Genomic DNA, 13,150 nt, shown 5'->3' with positions numbered 1-13,150 from the left:
AACACTTTTTATAAAGAGCCTCACCAGATTATTGTGTGCACATTTTGTTTGAAAGTTAGAAATTATATTTATAAAATACCCTTTAAATTCAAGGGACATATTTCACTTTTGTTGATTATTTAATGTTCCAGATATTTTCCAAAAAACCTAGCCAGAAATGTTATGACACATCTCTGGAGCAGGTAAGACTTAAACCCAGGCTTATTATTTATTTTTCTGCTTATTTACTATTTGTGTCCTTCAGTCTTACAAGTTATAAAAAAAATGTTTTTGTTTGTAAAGTCCCCAGCCCTTTGGACATCAGGATTGTAGTTTGAAGTCATTGTTCCTGTCACAGAGCTTTATACACTGGACCACATGGCAGAAATTTGGCCTGATAACTGAAATCCTGAGAAAAACTACTAATGTGTGATATTTTGTCATCCCAGTAACCAGGACTAGAAATAACGTGGTGCCCTGTGTTATATCTGTGGATTGACTACTGGGGACAGCACACTTTTAAGATACTTTTGGTGAAATGATGTTGCCCATTGCATCCCCTGCCAGCATCATCCATTCATTCATTCATTATAAATTTAAGAAATGATCTGTTCGTGCCTTTACGTTTTCAACTGTTCCTTTATTTGGGTTGTGTGCTTCAGTCATTTTGTTTCTTCTTCTTCAGCTTAAAGTATTTCAAAAGGATTATAAGGACTATTTCTTAGTATCCGCTCACAGAGATCTTTTCAGCATTTCTTGAACCTTCTAATTAATGACTATTGATGTAGTTTCAAAATTTTTGAAACAGATTAGATTTATACACTCTTTCAATCTAAAAATAGCCTCCTGGGCATTCACCACTTCCGTCAGATCTCAGAAAAGGCTTTGTTGCCATTCTTCCAACCATGACCTGGTGAACTGTTTAGTTTATCTTGGTCTATCAGGCTGCACCAAAAGATAACTGTTTTAAAGATCAAAAGCCTTTCTATGGAATAAATTTATAGATGAGGGGAAACCTTTTGCTTCGACGTTTAAAAAGAAGCAAAAAAAATCAAAAACATAATGTTGAAAATAGCCAGCATTTTAGTCATTATTGATGGACAGAACAGCAAAATTAAGTTTCAACTTCATTGCCCTTCATTAGACTGAATAAAATTACAGGTGAATAACATTTATAAAGAAGTGTAACGAAAAGAAGTTTGAAATTGGTGCACACACAAAAGAGTAGAATAATCAAGTTTTTAAAGGGAAAATAGGAAATGATTAAATGAATGAAGAGATATTAACATAATATGATTGGAAGAAGCCAGCTAAAGAAATTTGAAATGTCCCCAAAATGTACATAAATGAGACAGTTGAGGTTAAAGCAGTTCTCAAATAAGAACATGAAAAACAAGCAGAGTAGAAGCTCTGGTTAACATCTGATGCTATTAAAGTCAGTAAACTCAGAATGCTGCAAATTGCCTATTGGAAGATAAGGTGTCATACTTTGAACAGTAAAAGGCCAAAAAAAATGGCCTTCTTTGTAGTACTTGATGAGATGTGGATGTTGCTGGATAGACCAACACTTTGTACCCATCCATCATTGCCCTAGAGAAGGTAGTATGAGATGCCTTTTTGAACTGCTGGTGTCCTTAGGATGTTGGGGCAACCACAGTGCTGTAACAAAGGAATTTCCAGAATTATGACCCTGTGACAGTAAAGAACTAGCAGTATTGTTCCAAGTCAGGATGTTGTGTTGCTTCAAGGAAACTTGAAGGTGATGGTGTTCCTATGCATCTGCTGCCCTTGTCCTTCTAGATGGAAGAGGTCACAGTGCACTCGCATCTTGCCACTGTGCATCCTTGGTAAAGTAGTGGGGGAGGTGCAAATCAAATGAAATGCTTTGCCTTGTATAGTGTCAATCACCTTGAGTGTTGTTGGGCTGGAGTCATCCATGCAAGTGGAGAGTGCTCCATCACACATCTAACCTGTGCCTTATTGATAATGAACAGGCATACTTGGGTCGCAAAAGATAGGTTGCTCACCATGGAATTCCCAGTCTCTGACCTGCATATTATCTTTTTTTTCTGATCCAGTCTGTTTCTGGTCAATGTTAACCACTAGGATGTTGATAATGGGAAATTCAGTGATGGTGATACAATTGAACATCAAGGGCTGATGGTTGGAGATGGTCATTATCTGGCCAAGCATTAATTTTGCTACCTATGGACATGGACTGTTTCAGCTTCTGAGGAGTCACAAATGGTGCTGAGCATTGTGCAGTCATCAGCCTACATTCCCACTCCTGGCCTTATAATAAAGGGAAAGTCATCGATGAAGTAGCTGCAAATGGTTGCGCCCAAGACATTACCCTGAAGAACTCCAAAAATTATGACCTGTGGCTGAGATTACTGACTGTCAACGACCCAAATTTATGAAGGAGTGTCATAATGGACTTGAAATTTTAATTCTGTTTCTGTCTCCATGGATGCTGCCAGACCTGGTGAGTTTCTCTCCCACTGTCTGTTTCTATTTCAGATGTCCAGCATCCAGAGTTCCTTGCTTTTACACAGTCATCTTCCTTTGTGCTAGGTACAACTCCAACCTGCAGAGGGTTTCCCTGATTCCCATTTACCTCAGTTTTGCTCGGGCTCCTTGATGCCATACTCATTCAAAGCTGCCTTGCTGTAATTACGGTCACTCACCCCAATTCTGGATTTCTGCTCTTTTATCTGCATTTGGGCTAAGGTCAAAATAGTGTCAGCTGAAGAACATGAGCCATCCATTGCCAATGACTGAGCAGTAGTCCTACATGCCACTCAATAACAGCTAAAGACTGCAATAATCCTATTGCAATGAAATCTCTTTTGCTGCTGAAGGTGAATGTTGCAAAAACCGTAGGATGGGACACGTATCTCAGCACTTAAAATGAGATAGAAAACACAACTATTCCAAGCCTCTGATCTGCTTGTGTAGCAACAATGTTTATATACTGATTCAGTTTCTGGTCATTGGTAACTTCCAGGATGGAGATGGTGTGGGGATTCAGTGATAGTAATGTCATTGAATGTTGAGGAGAGATAGCCTCTTGCTGGAGATGTTTATTTGCTGGCACACATGTGACATGAATGTTATTTGCCACTTGAGAGCTCAAGTCTGGATGTTGTCCAGGTCTTGTTGAACATGGATATCAACTATTTCACATCTAAGGAATCACAAATGGTGCTGAACATTGAGCCATTATCTACAACATCTCCATTTCTGATGTAAGGAATTAATATACAGTTTGACTCCCATGCTCTGCAAAAGATTTGAGAAGCAGAAGGAGCCATAATTCTTTGACAGTGTCATTGAGCATAGCATGCTGATTTTATCCCTCCATGGGAGGGATCATCTATTTCAGTTGTCAGAGATTAACATACACAGTCCTAACGTATTTCTCTTATTCTTATTATTCTCTTATAGACCTATTCCAAAAATTCTGGTTCTGAAATGATTTCTTCCACAAATTCTAACTCTAAAACCACATTGAAAAATTGCAGTAATTTTCCACAGGGAGCTCAGATTCAAACTAGTACCTGAGATTTCTTCACTCAAAATAGAGCTGCATATACATTCAGATGGGAGTAATTGTGGCTTTTGTATGCTTTCATTTTTTAGTTTTCTTGAGATAATTTCCTCATTTAGCTGCATTAAAATAGGTGAAGAAACTAACCTTCCTACTCTATCCTTTAATTCCTATTTAGAAATCAGGCCCAGTACTCTGTGCATTGAGTACATTTCTGCCACTGCCTGCCACTTAGCTGTTTTCAGTACAATTTGACAATAATGTAATCCTTAGCCCTCAAAAAAAGGTTTCAACCCAAAAATGATTTTGGAATTCCATTTCTAACACCAATAAATATTTCAGTCTGAATCTCCTCAGCTGGGTAGTTTTTTTTTAAACTCTAGCAAACAGCTGTGACATTTTAATATTAATCTGATTCTAAGGCTCCAGGAAAGCTGACTTAAATCAAAACTTATCTCGTTGAGTGGCTTGATCAACCATGGAATGGCAAACCTTTCAGCTCAGTAAGGAGTATTTCATGCACTTTGAAGAAACTTGAGATCTCATCTCAAACAAATCATGAATTTAGTAGCCACAGAAGACCTTTATTTCACGAAGCCTGTCAAGTAGTGATGCAATGAATGAAGAACAAAGACAGGTTAATTGCCTTATTGATATTCTATCTTTCTTCATTGAGGCATCTTGAAGAACTTAATTCCTATTTCACTTCCACTCAGAATTTTGTGGACAACTTCATCGAGTTAGATCCACACAGATTGATGTTTCCTGAGCAAGTCTTCAGTTATGTATTGTTTTGTTATGGGAGGATCCTGTGGGCAATATCCTGTCATCAATGCTGATCCTAACAATATCTTAAAACAAAAATAAACCCGAATGAATTTGGCCAGAATGCAATGTGCTAATCACATAAAATCAATCAGCAAGTGGAGGTTGCTGATATTGAAGAACTTAAAAAATAGGTAATATTCTCTTGAAGTAGTAAACTAAGGGACAATTCACATGCAGTCAACACACACAGGATCAATGATATGCTAACTTGCTCTTGCACTCTTCCTTTGTATATTGTATCCATCTCCAGTAGATTGGAATAAGCAGCCTCATTTGGCCATGGTCTACATTTGTTTCCCTGTTAGCCTATCATCTTAGACTGCCTCTGTTTGACGGCCTCCATCTGTCTTTTTTCTCTAGCCAATTTCATCGAATGGAGCCAGAATAAATAATCTCTGTATATCTTTCTAATGCTTTTTCATTTCATTTATTTTTCTGTCTTTGGCTTTCTGTATCTTGAAGCTTGTGATCTACAGCTGCAGTGTTAGATGCAATAAGCTGACTCAAATTTGATCTTGACAGATGCCAAAGGAGGCTTCAGTCTGACTACAGTATTTATTTTTCCTTCCTCGCTGTCTATTCAAGTGTATGATTCTTCGTACGGTTCTACTTTTCTGTGTGAACTATTAATGGCTTCACTGTCAGAAATGTGGTTCCACTAAAAACAAATTATTTTTATTGATATTAGCTAAGGTTTATATGTATTTTGATTTTTTTTCCACTCAGGAAAATTTCAAAATTATCAGTTACTTAAGCAAAATTGTAGTAAATTGCTGTGAATAGGTGGATTTCTTCCAGTTTGAGTTTGGATGTAAATTAAATTTGGGTTGTAATTGTGTTTTAAACTGTAAGGTCTAAATATGTTCACATTCATTGAATCGCTGTAAAATAAACTCAACTTTATTTGATGCTTAAAAGTAGAGACAATTTTTTTTTAATATTGCACAATCTCTCACCATAATGTCACTTTCGGTATCGATATATGAATCTCCCGACATCTTGCAGTTCATCATCTTCCAGCAAAATGGTCTTATTATCAATTGTATAACTGCTTAAAATACCATTTTGGTCAAAATGACCTTATGGCTAAGTAGCCTTTCCATTACTTTGAGTACTTTATTGGTTGCAAATTGAGGATGAGGTATCAGAAGTATTCTATGTCATTTATTGGGATTAGTTGAGATATTACAAATTACATGTAAGATGGGAGTGGCTCATACTTCTCAACTTCAATATCAACTTGTTTTCCTTGGAATCAGTCACTATGTAGAACTTCACATTTATAATTGAGGTTGAAAATTATTCAATTAATATCAGCTCCCGATTAATGAATGAGTTTAACTGCTGACAGTGTGATCAGTCTGTTAGGTAATTACGTCAGTCTTTACAGTTTTAGCATGAGATAGGCAGAGGAAATGTTAGAACATAAGAACAAAAGAACCAGGAACGGGAGTCAGCCATTTGACCATTCAAGCCCGCTCCACCATTCAATAAGATTGTGGCTAATCTATTCGTGGCCTGAGTTTCACTTACCCCCCACCCCCCACCCCTCACCATAACCCCTAATTCCTTTACTGTTCAAAAAGTTATCTTAGCTTTAAAAACATTCAATGGGGAGGCCTCAACTACTTCACTGGGCAGGGAATACCACAGATTCACAACCCTTTGGGTGAAGAAGTTCCTCCTCATTTCAGTCCTAAATCTGCTCCCCCTAATTTTGAGGCTATGCCTTGTTGTTCTAGTTTCACCTGCCAGTGGAAACAACCTCCCTGCTTCTACCTTATCTATTCCATTAATAATTTTATGTTTTTGTAAGATCCTCCATCATTCTTCTAAGTTCCAATGACATAATCCCAGTGTACCCAGTCTCTCCTCATAAGCCAACCCTCTCAACTCTGGAATAACCTAGTGAATCTCCTTTGCATGCTCTCCAGTGCCAGGACACCCTTTCCCAAGTAAGGAGACCAATACTGAACACAGTACTCCAGGTGTGGCCTCACCAGCTCCCTATACAGTTGCAACATAACCTCCCTGCTTTTAAACTCAATCTCTCTAGCAATGAAGGGCAAAATTCCATTTGCCTTCTTAACTACTGTGGCACCTGCAAACCAACCTTCTGTGATTCATGCACAAGGACACCCAGGTCCCTCTGCACAGTTTTTTAGGGTGCATTTATTTAATCAGAAATTATTTTACTTTGAAATTTTCTTTTAGTTTTTATAATTCAGAACCAATTCATCGTCACTTTCAGATATTTGAATAACTTTATTATTGACTATGGTTATTTTCATTTTAATTGAACTGAAACATTACAAAATTTGATCCTAGGGAGAGCCTGATGGCAGACAACTTGTTTATATATGAAACAAAGCTTCAGAGGGATGGTGTCATAATCAGTACCACATATGAATCACAATGAACATATAAGCTTATTGCTCATTGTACTATCAGAGGGTAAAAGTATCTTGAAGAATAGGACCCTTTTTGACCCCATTCATGATTTGGTTCTATTTCATGCAATGTTTAAAGGCTTACAAAGTTTACTCTTCTTTATTTTCCTCTGTAACACTTGCTATTCCTGGCCAGGCTGTCAGCAGTTAAGGTTGTTGAGAAATGACAAGATGGCTCTCATTGTCGAGCTTCTACCTTTTACTTCAGTTGATAGCAAATTCGAGTGAGGTGACAAGGGCATCTGGCTAATTTCCAGACAGATTTGCTTTTTTTTTCAATTTGTTTCATGATCGCTGATGCTAAACTACTCCCTATTTTTTTATTTTTCTAAAGTGTGCTTTTGAATTGTTTTCAGTTGAACTCAGGACATCTATCGTTTGCTGTCAATCGAGGGACCAGTCGAACGATAAGGTTGCTGCTGAATCGAATGCCATTGAATGATGGGAAGTGGCATGATCTTCAACTAGAGCTACGAGATGTGAGGAATGGGCGTGATATTCGATACATAGCAACGATCACTATTGATTTTGGACTTTATCAGGTCAGATTGATTTCTTTGTAGATGCATTGGAGCATGTAGGAAAGTCACTTAGAAACTTAGAGTTCATAAGGAGTTCACTTGGCCCATCTTTTATGTGCTGGTTCTTTGAATGAACAGTTATGCTGTATGAGGCAGTAGTGCTAATCACTGAGCCACCATGTTATTTGTTATGTTTTTCATATCCAGTTAGTGAAAAAGGAAATTAGAACCAATTTTTACTCTTTAGATTTATCTACACAATAAAACATTACAGATGTATACCTCCTCACTCAACCGTACCACAGTGTCCTAAATGCCCCTCGATAGATGTTCGGGTAACACTGAATAACCGCAAGTGACATTTTGCATTTTTCTGCGTCAATACCCAAGCAACCAAATGCCTTTTAATAACGTTATAAACTTTAAGCATCTGTGTATCTGGCACCAAGGTTTCTTTGCTCACTTGCACCTCCCAGACTTGTTTCACTTATACTGTCTTTCTTCAAATACCATCTGTGACAAGGTGTGGGGATCCAACATTTTGACTGTCACCTCAGGAGTGAGAAAAAATGTCATCCTCACTTGAGGGATTGTCTAAGAAGACAACTGTGTTTTTGTATTAGTTCTCCAAAAATGCACTCTGCACTGAATTTCATTTGCCATGATCTGTCCATTTCATCATCGTATGTATGTAATCCTGAACCCTATAACTGTTATCACTATCTACAGCTTTAACACACATCCATTTCTATAATTTGCAAAGTCTGTATTGCTGCTCTGTACCCCGAGGTAGTTTATAACTCAAGGTGGTTTATAAAAATTGCGGAGTAATGAACCCAGAACTGCTTTTTGGGAAATACCACTGCCATAGACCTCGCAAACAAAATAGAAAACACTGATCACAACCTGAGATAGCAAGAACTACAGATGCTGGAGTCAGAGATAACACAGTATGGAGCTGGAGGAACACAGCAGGCCAGGCAGCATCACCGATCACAACCTTTTGTTTTTTGTTACAACTTTTTAACCATATTGCCATCTTCCATTTAGAAGAGAAGAGAATTCATAGAATCCCCACAGTGTGGAAACAGGCCATTCAGCCCAACAAGTCCACACCGCCCCTCCGAAGAGCACCCAACCCAGACCTAATACTCCTGCATTTCCCTTGTCTAACCCACCTAACTTAAACATCCCTGGGCTCTGTGGGCAATTTAACATGGCCAATCCACCTAACCTGCGCATCTTTGGACTGTGGGAGGAAACCAGAGCACCCGGAGGAAACCCACACAGACACGGGGAAAACGTGCAAACTCCACACAGACAGTTGCCCGAGGCTGGAATCACAACTGGGTCCCTGGCTCTGTGAGTGCTAACCACTGAGCCACCGTGCCGCCCCATTTACTTCCATTTGCGTCCATCACCTCTTTAACTTTCTGTGTAACAATTTCTCCATTTCAGAAAAAAAATGTGCAAGATCTACTACACAACGTTGATCAAGCTTCTCTGTAACTTTATCAAAGAATTTGATCAAATTAGTCAAAAATAAAGGAAGGCCTCAAATTTGCCATCAACAGATTCAAGTTTGCTCTCCTTGCTTTAGCCTATGCCTTTCTATACAAAATGTTGTTTTACCCTTGATAGTGATTTCCAATAATTCTCCCATTCACTGTTGTTCACTGTGGTTTCCTAATTTATTTCTCTCCCCTTTCACATTAACAACCTTCCAGTCTCCAGCAGTGTTCCTGTATCCAGTCAGGACAGGTGACCTACCAACTTGCAGTCATGCTAAACTTCTAATACTTTAAAGTTTTAGCAAAGAGTTATAGCTTGGGTTGTGGGTGAGGTTGTGACTTGCTTGCCGAACAGGTCAACAACCTCAAATTTCTAATACGTTTCTAATACATTTGATCTATGACCTTTTAGTATAACCTTCACATCTTCTGCTTCTATTGTGAAGACAGATGCAAAGTGCTCATTTAATACGTAAGGAATTTGATCTTTAAATAACTCCAAAGTTGAAAGGTAAATGATTGAATTTTCTAATGATACAACCAGATTGCCTAAGTCCATTTTTGTCCAAATTCAAGTTGTGTGTAAGTTTTTCCCATGCCTGTTTTCTTCTCCCTCAGTATAAAAAAAATGCAATTTTATTGTAAGTAAATCCCCATTGTATTTAAGCAATATATGATAAAATTAACATAATCAACCACAATAACATGTGACCCTTCATCCGCCAATCATTCTTTGAGAAACAGTTTATCTTTTAAGCTTTTTGTCATCTCATTAGCAGTGTATCTCCTAGGTTACAGCTGAGCCTTATTTGTGGAACCTCAACTATGGAAAAAGAGGTGCAATGCAAAAAGCACTAAACTGCATGTAAGCTAAACAGCCTTTCTTACATTGAATCAATTTTTGTTAATTCCTGATATTTAATCCACTCTTTATTCTGCAAATTTACTCCAAGAAGCCAACTGAAAACCCAGCAGCAACAATTAACTTGGCCATATCAAGTCAGCTGTCGTGGCCATGTTACAAGATGGTCTCCAATAAAGTGTTTTGAACTGGTGGTGCAACGATTGTGGTTTTAATTAATATTTTCATGTTGCTAGGATACAGTTGTCGTTGGCAATGAGTTACATGGGCTGAAGTTGAAGCATCTTCAAGTTGGTGGTATTCTCAGAGCTGGTGAGGTGCAGAATGGATTGGATGGCTGTATCCAGGTACAGGAATTGCTGCTTGTTACAGGCAGATCTGTTTGTGAGTTGTGACCATTCGTACAGATTTTAATTCAGTTGAGAAGTCTGACGGATGCAGTAGTTACTGGCGTCCGATATGCATGCTCTGTTGCTTATTGTTCATGTTGAGAGGTGTGCATTATATTGATTTCAGAGTTTGTTCAGCTTTCTGTGCTATGGTAAGTTAATTTCTTCATCCAATAATGAGCTGCACTAGATCAAGCAATGACTCTTGGAAGCACACAAGACAGAACCTAAACTGATGGAGACTGCTTGATGTGCAGGGCACTTTCTCATACTGTATGTGAAAATCAGATCAGAAGTGTTCACACTAGCTAACCCCATTTGCAGTTACTGTTTATTTAGTATCCTTCACCAGAGAAATTAGGAGAGAATTCAACCAACTCTGCTCATCACAATCAATAATCATGTGTACAAGAGGGAGTTTTCATATAGGATTTTATAACCTGTAATCATGGCAAAATTATTTGTGCACAGGTTTGAGCAATCTTGCAGCTTTTTGCTGTATCTTCTACATGTATATACATTTTGTATGTATTATGATGAATTGAATCTATACATTATTCCTACTAGAGAAAAATTATTCCCTCCTCTCCTGATACATTGATATATTGGAAAGTATGGTTTCCAAAGGTTCGCATGCCTCTTCTGTACCTATCATAGATGGCACTTTTCACTCATCATCCACTATGGTGATTAAGATGTTTGTAGTCAATGTTGCTAAACCCAGCCATCATCAAACTTCCCTACATGCATGTACATTTAAGTGATCATGATAACAGCTGGTTGACTTTTCTTTTTCCACCTGTTAACCCAACTTCCCCTTCTGCCATCCCTAGTCCGTGACATCCATTGCTTGTGACTAAAGTCATCCTTATGAGCAGAAGAAAACACTCTGAATGTTAGCCCTTGTAGATTTCTAAGATTCTGTTTTATTCCTGTCTTCAGTAGTCTGTAAGATATCTTCTGGTAACCTTTGGTTCACTTAATTCCTGTGCATATATATGTATCCCCTTGTGCTTGTTCCATTTCTATCCAGGTATGTTGATCTAGAATTATATGATCTGCAAATAAATGGTGCAGACAACCATAGATCTATTTTGTTTTTGTTTAGCTTGGAGTGAGAGTTTATAAAGCTAATGTAGGTACAGAAGAAATCAATCTACTGACTGCTGTTTTCTTCCTGACCCTCAGGGTGTACGTCTTGGTGAGACCTCTATTGGAATTGCAATGCCAAAACCAAGTCGGACTATGAACGTAGAATTAGGCTGCACTGTCCCTGATCCATGTGACTCCACCTCGTGCCCACCTAACAGCGACTGCAGCGATGAATGGCAGAGTTACTCTTGTATCTGTGAGCCAGGTATTGTTGGCAAAGCTAAAGGTAATTCTGTGCCTTTTGCTGATGGGAAAATCATCTTTTTATCTCCATTGTCATTGCAATATTTATTTATATTAAAAGCTTTATTTAAAAGGACCAGTTTACAAGTTAGTTTCACAGATCACAAGTTTTCTACAGAAATAGTAGGTGTGTTGGTGAGAAATATCAATTCCTCCCTGGTCGCGGGAGAGTTGCCAGAGGACCAGAGGATAGCCAATATCATACCGTTATTCAAGAAGGGAGCAAGTGCTAAACCAGGAAACTGCAGGAGAGACAGTCTAACCTTGGTAGTGGGGAAACTATTGGAAGCAATTCTGAGGGACAGAATTAATCTGCAGTTAAAGAGGCAGGGATTAATCAAAAATAATCAGCATGGTTTTGTTGAGGGGAAGCAATGTCTGACCAACTTGATTGAATTTTTCGAAAATTTAACCAGGTGTGCAGATGAGGGCATTATGTTCGAGATAATCTACTTGGATTTCAGCAAGACTTTCCAAAAGTTCCCGCATGGAAGGATGATAACTAACGTAAAGCCCCATGGAATCTAAGGAAAGTTGGCAAATTGGGTACAAAATTGACCAAGTGACAAGAAGCAGAGGGTGATGGTTAAGGGGTGTTTTTGAGACTGGAAGCCTGTGTCCTGTGGGGTTCCACAGGGATCAGTGTTGGGGCCATTGCATTTTGTGGTATACGTGAGCAATTTAGACTTGAATGTAGGAAGGTTGATCAATAAATTTGCAGATGATAATAAAGTTGATGGGGTGGTAATATAGTGAGAGGATAGCCTTAGAATACAGGAGGATATATAGATTGTGGCAAATAGCATTCAATCTGGATAAGTGTGAGATGACCCACTTGAGCAGGATACACAAGGCAAGGGAACATATGATGAACAGTGGGATCCTGGGTAGCACTGAGGATCAGAGGGACCATGGTGTGCATGACCTCCAGTCCCTTAAGGTAGCAGGATAGGTAGACAAAATGATTAAGAAAGCATATGGGATAGTTGCCTTTATAAGCCGAGGCATAAAATTTGAGCAGGGAGGTTATGCTGGAACTGTACGTAACGTTGGTTAGGCCACAGCTAGAGTATTGTGTGTAGTTGTGGAATCCACATTATAGGAGAAATGGGATTGCACTGGGGAGGGTGCAGAGGAGATTTACCAGGAGGTTGCTGGGGCTAAAGAGTTTTAGTTATGAAGAAAGATTGGATCAACTCGGGTTGTTTTCCTTGGAGCAGGGGAGACTGCACAGGGTCATGATTGAAATGTATAAAATTATGATAGGCATAGACAGGGTAGAGTGGAAGAAACTTGTACCTTTGGTGGAAGAATCAATGACTGGGGCAAACATTTAAGATAAGGACATGAGGTTTAGAGGCGATGAGAGCATTGTTTTTCACTCATTGTTGGAGCTCACTATCTGTAAACGTGGTAGAAGCAGAAACCCTCATGATGTTTAAGTATTTAGATTCCGCTTGCGATGCCAAGGCATGCAGGGCTATGGGTCAAGTGCTGGAGAATGGAATTAGAATTGTTAGGTGTTTGTTTTCGACCAGCACAGACTCAGTGGGCTTTTTATGTGCTGTAGACTTCTAACTCTATGAGAAGAAATCTATTATAGTACATTCATCCAGAAACTTGCACTATACAGCATCTAATCTGGTGTTAAATCATTCTAGGGTA

The 13,150-nt window shown here is 38.7% G+C and overlaps 1 protein-coding gene across 1 annotated transcript in view; it reads left to right on the top strand.

Moving 5' to 3' along the window:
• Positions 1–13,150, top strand: part of celsr3 (cadherin, EGF LAG seven-pass G-type receptor 3) — a 232,178-nt gene that overhangs the window by 115,100 nt on the left and 103,928 nt on the right. The window contains exons 10-12 of the mRNA XM_048606305.1: positions 7,164–7,349; positions 9,938–10,048; positions 11,279–11,447. Of these exons, the coding sequence (XP_048462262.1) occupies positions 7,164–7,349; positions 9,938–10,048; positions 11,279–11,447 (466 nt within the window). The remainder of the gene's footprint in view (positions 1–7,163; positions 7,350–9,937; positions 10,049–11,278; positions 11,448–13,150) is intronic.

This window comes from Rhincodon typus, chromosome 16 (genome assembly GCF_021869965.1).
Source record: "Rhincodon typus isolate 14 chromosome 16, sRhiTyp1.1, whole genome shotgun sequence".
Taxonomy (NCBI): Eukaryota; Metazoa; Chordata; class Chondrichthyes; order Orectolobiformes; family Rhincodontidae; genus Rhincodon; species Rhincodon typus.
The sequence above is the reverse complement of the archived record's forward strand: the minus strand, read 5'-3'. Positions and strand labels throughout refer to the sequence as shown.